This window comes from Lonchura striata, chromosome 7 (genome assembly GCF_046129695.1).
Source record: "Lonchura striata isolate bLonStr1 chromosome 7, bLonStr1.mat, whole genome shotgun sequence".
Taxonomy (NCBI): Eukaryota; Metazoa; Chordata; class Aves; order Passeriformes; family Estrildidae; genus Lonchura; species Lonchura striata.
Genome location: NC_134609.1, coordinates 19771024 through 19780157, shown reverse-complemented (window position 1 = coordinate 19780157; position 9134 = coordinate 19771024). Strand labels below are relative to the sequence as shown.

Here is a 9134-nt window from a genome sequence, read left to right as displayed (position 1 = left end):
TTAAGCTAAAAAAAAAAAACAACCAACAAAAAAACAACAAACAACTTTTGTTTGTCAAAATACAGATTAAACAGCCAAAATCACAGTTATCTGGAAATAGGGGGCTAGCCAAATTAACGGGCTACAAATCTTCAGGAGGAGGCTTTATTTACTAACCCGCCCCAGCCACGTGTGGTAAACTTCTGCGGGTGCAAGGCGGCCCGGCCTCTTCTCTTTGCACTCAGAAGTCAATAGATCAGAAACCCAAATTAACTCCCAGCCTATTTTCCATACACCCAGCCACTTTCTTTTTTTTTTTTTCCTTTTCTTTTCTTTTTTCTTTTTTTTTTTTTTTATTTCTTGGTTATAGTGAATTGTACTGTTTGCAGCCTCATTAAATCCATTCCAAGACAAAAGAATAAAAGACTGGGGGGAGGGAGGGGACAGGAGGGGAGGGGGAACAGGAGAGGGAATGGGGAAAGAAACAGATAAAGAAAACAAATAAAGCCCTTTAACTAGATCTTCACATAAATGTCACAGTTTCTCAGCATTTACGATTTCCCTGTTTAGCATAAAAACACTTAAGGACAAGATTGAAGGCTTTCCGAGAGATCTGGACAGAAGTCAAAGCTATCATTCGGAGGTTAAAAAAAAAAAAAAAAAAGAAAGAAAAAAGAAAAAAAGAAGGGATGGCGGAGTGGGGGGCGGGAGGTGGCGGAAAACAAGTGCTCTTCCAAATAATACTAAAGAAAAGTGAATTTCATTGTAATTCATAGGCTTGTTCCAAATACCAAGAGAGGAAGAAAAAAGAATAGAAGAGCACAGATGCCCCGACGAAGGGAGAACAGCTCTGCTCCCATTGTTGTGGAGTTAAACAGTGGAAGGGAGGGTTAACCTAATCCATCAAATTGTCTGGAAATTGTGAAGAAAATTCAAAAACCATATGGTCTCCAAGCGCTCGCCTTCTCTCTGCTGCGGAGGGGCACGCTTGTTTCAGCATGGCGAACCGCAGGAGGCTGTATATGCTCCATTGTCGCTTGTCACTTCAGAGAAGAGGGCTCATTTGTCCCCAGTTTTCATGCTTTACGCTAAAAATTACAACCCCATCCATTCTCAAAGAGGAGAAAGATTTATTTAGCCTCGGAGAAACTGGACCAAAAAAAAAAAAAAAATCCAACCCACAAACCAACCCTGTTTTATCTGGACACTTCTCTGCCGACTCCACCACTGTACACCAGATTTGCCTTTCTCACATAAATTTTGCAAAGAATAGGGAGAAACACAGGTTGCTCGACTCCAAAGGCAAGTCACGCTGCCAAGAGAAAACACATTCACCAGAGCTTTAATTTTGGCTGGAAAAAAAAAATAAAAAAAAGAAATGGGAAAAAAAAAAAAAAAAAGGAAGGAGGAAATTAAAAGAAAAATAATTAAAGGAAAGTAGGAAACGAAACATTTTCCATCCCCGTGGGCCCGTGGCAGCTTTTGCCCAGACACGGGAGGCCTGGCCCGCCGGGCGGAGGGCAGCTCCCCCCGCAGCACAGCCCGCTCCTTTTGTCCAAATCGCTGGTAACTCCTTGCAGCCGCTCAGATTTGTTTTTTATTTCCATTATTTATTTTTTTCCTCTGCCCCTCTTTTCCCCCTGCAATTTCAGGCTGGAAATGCCCTGCTGACAGCGGGAGGGCCCCGGGGTCCCGGTGGCTCCGCTCGCCCCTCCGTGCTCCCGCCGCCGCCGCCGCGCATCCCCCATGCCCGGGAAGCGCTGCCCGCACCTCCGGCTTTATCGATGCTCCTCGTTCTTCCTCTGCTAAACTCTGCCTGGCATCAGACTTAGAAAAAAAAATAATATTGGTCTAGCTCGTGTGCTCCTTTCCCGTCATTTTTTCTCGCAGATACTGCTCTTAGAGTAACTTTAAATGCAAACGGGATGGGAGATTCCTGTGGGGGAAAAGTCTGTAGCCTCGAACCGGCGGGGTGGTTTTTTTCGGTCACAAATGAAGGACGTTAAAAAGTATATTAAAATGGTAAAGATTTTATTGTATCGGAAAAAAAGAGCTATCTGTACAATTCTAAGAGACAGTAAATAAAGCGACATTGTCCCTATCGGAAATTAAATAGCAGGCCTTTTAAAATTTGTACAATTCAAACAAAACCAGGTCTTAAATCTGTACATTTTTTAAAATTTATAGTGTAATATTTAAATGTATTGATTTTGGGATTTGTCCTCTTTTATTTCCATAGCATGCAAAAAATTCTAAAAAGAGTAAAAAATAATTCTAGGATTTTTTTTTAGTTTTCTTTTTTTTTTTGTTACCACCTTCATATCAAAAATACGAAAGGCAGCTTTTTAATAAAAGCACAACAATAGCAGAAAATGGTAAAAATAGCTTTTAATTGGTAAAATGAGGCAGAAATTGCATTGGAGACAAACCTCTATGCTCTAGGAAAAAAAGAAAGTATATATTTTTCAACTTGCAGTATCACCCAGCCCTAAGTTCCCAAGATTGTGAAAGAAAAAAATATTTTTAAAAGGAAGAAAATTAGTTCGTGCACATCTGAAACATGCAAGGAAAGGAAAGCGGCTAATTTTTTGCTGTTGCCGTTTTAAGCCTAACTTAAATCTTCTCTAAAGTGGTTTGTTTCGGAAGTCTTTGAAAACAACTGCTTTCCCAAACATCTGTTGGAAGCCAGGTTTATTCCAAGCTTACGTGTCTCCCTTATAGATAAAATAATCATCACTGATAACTATTAGAAAAAAAAATAATAATCAAAACCTCAAAAAGAAGGGGGAAGAAAAAAAATTCCAATATATAAGTTTAAATATTTATACAGAAGCCGTCCGTAATTGCACCGTTCCGAAGATGTGGCAGGCGGAGGGATATCGACTCTACCCTAAATTAATCGGGGGGTGAGTGTCTGTGGTGGGGTTCTATTGCTTATTGCTCCGACCGAGGGGAGCAGCCGCCCCGCCGCGCTGCCGGGGCCGGGATGGGGGGCCGAGGGTGCCGGTTTGGAGCTGTCGGGATGGGGGGGGAGGGACATGGTGGTGGGGGGGGAAGCCGGCCGCCCCTCAGTCATCCACGTCGATCTCCACGTCTTCCTCCTCCTCTTCCTCCTCCTCCTCGCTGTCCCGGCGGCTGCGGGGCCGCTCCGTGGGGGGCGAGGCGGGGCGGGGCGGCGGCGGAGCGCCGGGCTCCCGGGCGGCTGCGGGGGGCGGCGGAGGGGACCCGGGCCGCGCCTTGCCCCTTCCCTCGGCGCTGGGCTCCAGCTCGGCCAAGGCCACGATGTCCACGGCGGGGTTGGGGCCCAGCTTTTTGGCCGATTCCACGTCGGCCTTCATCTCCTCCAGGTCTCTCTTGAGCTTGGCGCGGCGGTTCTGGAACCAGGTGATGACCTGGGCGTTGGTGAGCCCGAGCTGCTGGGCGATCTGGTCCCGGTCCGCCGGCGACAGGTATTTTTGGTAAAGGAACCGCTTCTCCAGCTCGTAGATCTGGTGGTTGGTGAAGGCCGTCCGCGACTTCCGACGCTTCTTCGGCGTTTGACGCTGCCCGAAGATGGTCATCCCGTCCCGGCCTGCCGACGAGCCGCCAGATTGTCCCCGTTTTCCCGTATTCACCCCGCCCCGAGCCCCCAGACCCCACACCGCTGCCCCGTCGGTATCTGGAGGGAGCGAGGCAGAGCCCCCTCTCCCGCACCCCGAGGGCCACGGGAGAGGATGCTGCCGGGTACTGGTCGGGTACGGGCCGCCCAGGGACCCCCATCCCACCCCATGCGACACCCTGGGAGATGTCGGGGGACGAGGACAGAAGGAAAACCAGGCCGTGGGGAGGAGCGGGGCACCCACCCGTTGGAGGGCCCCCCTACTCTGAGAGGGGCTTACCTTCCGCCGCCTGCAGCACGCTGACTTCCAGCCCCTTGAAGGTCTTGCTGGCCAGCTCTTCCAGGGCGCAGAGGGGCGAGGTCTGGGAAAGCAGCGCCCGGCCGGAGAGGGGCAGCCCGGCCGGGGGGTGCTTCTCGGCGGCGGAGAGGAGGTGGGCCGTTCCGCAGAGGGTGTAACTCCTCCGCACCGAGGGCTTGTTGAGGATGTCCTCGATGCTGAAGGGGGTGAGGGGCTTGTTGGAGTTGGCCGGCGGTGGGAGGTGATCCAAGGGGCTCCGCCGCCGTTCTTCCCCCGAGGAGGGCTTGGGTTCTTCTTTGGAAGTCATGGTGGGGCCGGGCTGCACGGGGCTGCCTTCCCCACCCGCGACGGGGATGCGCTGCCGCGGGGAGAAGCCCCCGGCGGGACCGCGGGGTGACGGCGGCGAAGACAGCGAGCAAAAGTTGAAGCCCACCTCCAACTCCGGCGGAGGAACCCCGGGTCCTCCCGGGGAGAGCCACGTCGGGTGTCGGGCAGGGCGGCGGGCGGGCGCGGAGCGGAGCAGAGCTGCCGTCGGTCCCTCGCCGAGAGGTGGTCCTGCCGTACCTCTTGTCCCAGGGTTTTGGGTCGGAGATTTCCCCCCCTCCTGTCTGTCTCCTCTCTCTCTCTCTTTCTCTCTCTCTCTCTCTCTCTCTCCCTCTCTCCCTTTCCCTGTCTCTCCTCTTTCTTTCTCTTTCTAGTTGCTATTTTAAGAAACACCCCAAATCACAGCACTTTCCCTGCCCCCCCCCCCACCTCCAGATGATACCCACCCCAAAATAATTTTGAAAAATAATTTTTAAAAAAGAAAGAGAAAGAGAAAAAGCAGACTTCGTCGAGGGGAAGAGCAGCCCTCGTACTGAGACCTCGGACCAGGGGGAAAGAAGCGAGAAGAGATGGGGTAATTGACTATTGCTAACAAGTTATTGTTGATTGGGAGGTAATCAATTATCTTCAATGACACTTTTCGCCCTCTCTCTCTCTCTCTTTCTCTCTCTCTCTCTCTCTGTCCAATGCAGGCTTTTGCAAGTTCGGAGACCCATTAATTAGGAGGCGGTATGGAGGTGGAGCCCAGTTGAATTATAATGCTGAATGCACTTGTCATATTCTGGCCCTGCTATTTGTTTGGACATATATATTTTTAAATTACATTACAAACCAGCCTTTATTGCATCAGGATAATACAGTATAGTGAAAAATAATAATAAGCGAAAACAAAACAAACCGAAAAATATCCGGCTGTGTCTTTTTTTTTCTTCCCCCCCGAGATTTTTTTTTGTTTGTTTTCTTTTTATTTCTCCCTCCTGCTAATTTCTGCTACCAGGTTATTCAAAATGTCTCTCTCTAGCTCTATCTAGAGCCGTTTGATTTTTTTTTTTTTTTATGAGGGGAAGAAGGGGAGAGCCTGGTTTCAGGTAAGGCAGACCTTTCCTTTCCAATAAAACCCGAAGGTTTCCGCCGAATTTGTCGTGCTCCTCTTTCCCAGCGCCCTGTGTCGGAGCGTGCTGCGGGGGCCGGGGCGGGAGCAGGGCCCCTCCGGTGTCGGGAGAGCCCACGGAGGGACTGCGTGGCGGGCTGCGGGCCGGGAGTGCTCCGGGGATGTCGGCGGCTTCTTGAGCTCCGGTGGCGCCGGGTGGTCCTGGCCGGGAGCAGCGCGGGGGGAAAGAGTCGGGGAGGGCCGGTTTCTAGCCCGAGTCCTTTTGCTGCGAGCCCACGGGTGGTTCTGGAGAGGGGAAGGGGTGGCGGGGGTTGCTGTGCCCCCCACGATCAAGGAATCCGGCCCGGCCCGGCTCTCCGCAGGGCCAGACCCGTTCCTTAGTATTTCAACGGGGATCACCATCCCGCTGCTGTCTCGCCGTTCCACAGGGACGGAGACAAAGCCCAGAGCTGGGGTAAACAGCTTGGCCCCCACTGCGGACGTGAACGGTCTCCCCACGGTCCCCGGGGGAACCTCGGCCGGGACACGAGCCGCTGGCCGGACTGGGGCTGGGCGGGACGGGCCGGGTGCTGGCTGGAGGGGCGGTGGGGCAGGAAGAGAGACAGGGGCTTGGATGCGGCCCCAACTTTCCCTCCTCACCTTGAGGGCCAAGAGGAGGACGGCTGGCAGCTCCCAGGCCGCTAGGTACCAAACAAGCACAAAAGAAGCAAATGGCTCCTCTCCTTAAAGCGCCCTCTTCCCATTTTTTATAGCTCTCTGGGAGTCTCTTTATGCAGTGACCTATTTTTAAAGGCCTATATTGGGTTATTCATCATATCAAATACTGCGAGGAGATGGGGGGGAGCCGGTCGGGGATGGGGGGAGCGAATTACACTGATTCTAAATTGCCGAGCTTCTTTGCTTTGCTAGGTGGATTATTTGCTTCGCTTTGCTTGGGTTTTATGAAGTGATTTAAACATATTTTAACCAATTAGAGACTTTCCTCCTCTCCCTTGTGTCCCCTCGCATTGTTTTTCAGCATGTCGTTTTATGTCAGGTTCCAGGTTTTATTGAGAACTCAGCCGGGGTGCTGGTGTTATAATTACAGAAATAAGATTAAAAAAAAATAAAAGGCGGGGGGGAACGAAACAAAAATAGTCTCGCTCCTGAATGCGAGTTTGGGCGGGCTGGCGGGCGTACGGGATGCTCTGAGGCTCAGCCGGTTACCGGCCGCAGCATTTCCAACTCAGAGCGGAGTGCAGACACGGGAGCAACTTACTCCCCATCTCAAGCACAGCCCGTTTCGCTCAGGGCACGGGCAAAAGTGCTGCAGACACAGCGAAATCCTGCAAACCGTTTTGGATACCCCGTTGTCCCCCTAGCCTACGTTTCCCCTCTCTTCCTACGCGGGAGGACAAGGCTGTCAAAGCACTCCGCTTTTTTTTCTTTTGGCTCCCTAATAGGGCCAGCGCCCTGGGGAGGACGGACACCAGCCTCAGTACAAACTTCCTGACACAGAGGGACCCTTCCTCGTTTGCTTCGGCCACTGCCCGGTAGGGAATAGCTGGGTTCATGCGTTGCATTAATAACTCAGCCCGGCGGCTCCAGGCCTGTCGCCTGCCCTTGCGCCCAGCCTCCCTCCCCAGATAGCACCTCACTGAAAAAAGGGTGCTTGAGAGGGAAGAGAGCAGATCCCGGCCCCCTTCCCCGAGTCCCCTGGCTCTCGGTGGTTGCCCCGGCGGGCTCCGACCGAGCCTTCTCTGCTGTGCTCTCGGCTGCCCGGTGCTGCCTTTGGCGGGTTCGGGTTCGTTTGTCCTGCGCTTACTTTTCCTTTGCAATCGCTGCATCTCCCTTCTCGCAAACGACTCCCGCTATGCGCACCGGGGTGGGCTGGGCTGCCCCCAACCCAGCTTAGGGGGAGAGCTCTTCTCCCCTCCTCATCCTTCGGAATTTAATTATTTTAATTTTCTTTTTTGGCAGCCTATTTGGCACCCAGCCCCAAATTAGGGACTCTCAGTGCCCCCCGGCGTGTCCCATTGCATCTCACTGTCCTCGGAGGGTTCCTGAGAGCAAGGGAGCCCCGGCTATCGCCGGGAGCCACCGCCACGGAACTTCGCATCCCTCGGGCTCTTCTGCCCGTCCTGCAGGGACGCAGCTGCTAGTCGTGTGTCCCAGCTTTGAGGTCGTTTGGGGAAGAACACCCTCAACCAATGTGCTCCAACACCCTCCTTCCTCCCCGCTTCTGCCTGCAACAGCCGCTCTGAGTGGGACCTGGGTCTCACCTGCTCCTAGAGCAGGCTGAAGTTTGAGTCGAGTCCCCGGCCGAGAGGCGGGGGGAAGCAGGGCTGGGGAGTACAGCGGCCCTTGGATGTCCCCGGGTATGGATGAGGGCTTCCCCTGAAACCTTTGGGGAAGTGTCGGTCTGGGTCCCTGCCTTCCATCGTGGAAGAAAAGCGATTAAAGCTGCGGCGTTTCCTCGTCACAGAGGAGAAAACTGTCGCTGAAATCAAAACTCCTCGTGAGAGGGGGCACACACACACACAAAAAAAAAAAAAAAAAAAAAAAAAATTCAGTCTACGAGTAGCATCTTTGGAAGCCTTTGGAAGCCTCTCCTCTTGCCGTCTCCAGAACCGTATTTCGGGGTGTGGGCATAGCTGCCCTCCCCGGAACAGTCCCGGGCCCGGCGGGCAGCAGCAGGACGCTCCCGGGGCTGCCCGGCTCTGGCTGTGTGCGGTCCGTTCCTGTCCAGGAAAATGTCACAGGAATATAATTAAAGCAGGCGGCATATATCATTCAAGTGTTGATCACCAAAGTAACTGCGTACAAATGACACCTCCTTTCCCGGCATAGCTGAGCCGTGCATGGCTTCCAGCTATGTCTGCCTAGTTTAAGTGGTCTAAACACGTTACCACTCCCTGTTAGCAACGGGGAGACGAGCAAAACTCCCTGCCTTCGAGCAGTATCTAGTCTTGGCACAGCATCTCTCAAAGGCCGGGAGGGCGAGCCGGGGACCTAAGAAATAACTGTTTTAGTTTTTCAAGAACTCTTCCAAGTTTGGGGCTGCGAGGGGCAGAGAGGCCCCGGTGGGACCCGCGGTGAAGGACGGAGAGCCACAGCAGGGTCTGTGGTGCTGTCCCAGTCGACTCTTGAAAAACGGCCGATAAACGGTTCCTTACAGGTATCCCCCGATGCCGCCGCCGCCGGGCACTGCACGGCGTTGCTCTTTTTGGAAAACAACCGTCCCGAGCTGAGTGACCGTCGGCTCCCAGCTGTGGTGGGGAGGGAGCACTGGGGTACCGGGGAGCGCCGTGGGGCTGGGGAGAATGTTCCCAGCAGAGCACGTTTCTGGAGCTCGTTGTACAGCTATCGGCCGATCCTTCCTTCCCCCGCAACCACCTCCTTACAGGGGAAAAAACTTCTCTGCACCAAAAATGAATGTGTCCCGAGTACTCGCATCCGGCCTGGGAGCCGGGGTTAGGGACTGCGTGCCTGGCCTGGACCGGCCCGGCCCGGCTGGGACACACTGGCACCACGAAGCCCAGAACTTCCCCCGGCAGAGAAAGATGGAGGAGTCGCCGTTCCTTTGGAGGTCTTCGGCCGCGGGGTCGAGACCTGAACGGGGTCGACCAGGGACGAAACCCGCGGGCCCAGAAACCCAACCAGAAGCGGGATGCAAGGAGTAGCCCCCCTCGGGCGGACGGGCGGTGCGGTGCCCAGCTCTCCGACTCCACCTGGGGATTTTCGTTTGCAAACCAACTCTGGGGGCGACTCAGCGGCTTCGAGATCAGAGGAGCTGCAGGGACCATGTACTTTCTGCCCACCCCTGGGACCTATTTGTTTCTCAC

At 53.5% G+C, this 9134-nt stretch overlaps 1 protein-coding gene across 1 annotated transcript; it reads right to left on the bottom strand.

The window, feature by feature from the left end:
- Window positions 1-3047: 3047 nt before the first annotated feature.
- LBX1 (ladybird homeobox 1) lies at window positions 3048-4182 on the bottom strand. Its single transcript, XM_021536236.1, has 2 exons — window positions 3858-4182; window positions 3048-3550 (listed from the first exon to the last, which is right to left on the bottom strand). The coding sequence occupies exons 1-2, from the start codon at window positions 4180-4182 to the stop codon at window positions 3048-3050; spliced, it is 828 nt and encodes a 275-aa protein (XP_021391911.1).
- Window positions 4183-9134: the final 4952 nt, after the last annotated feature.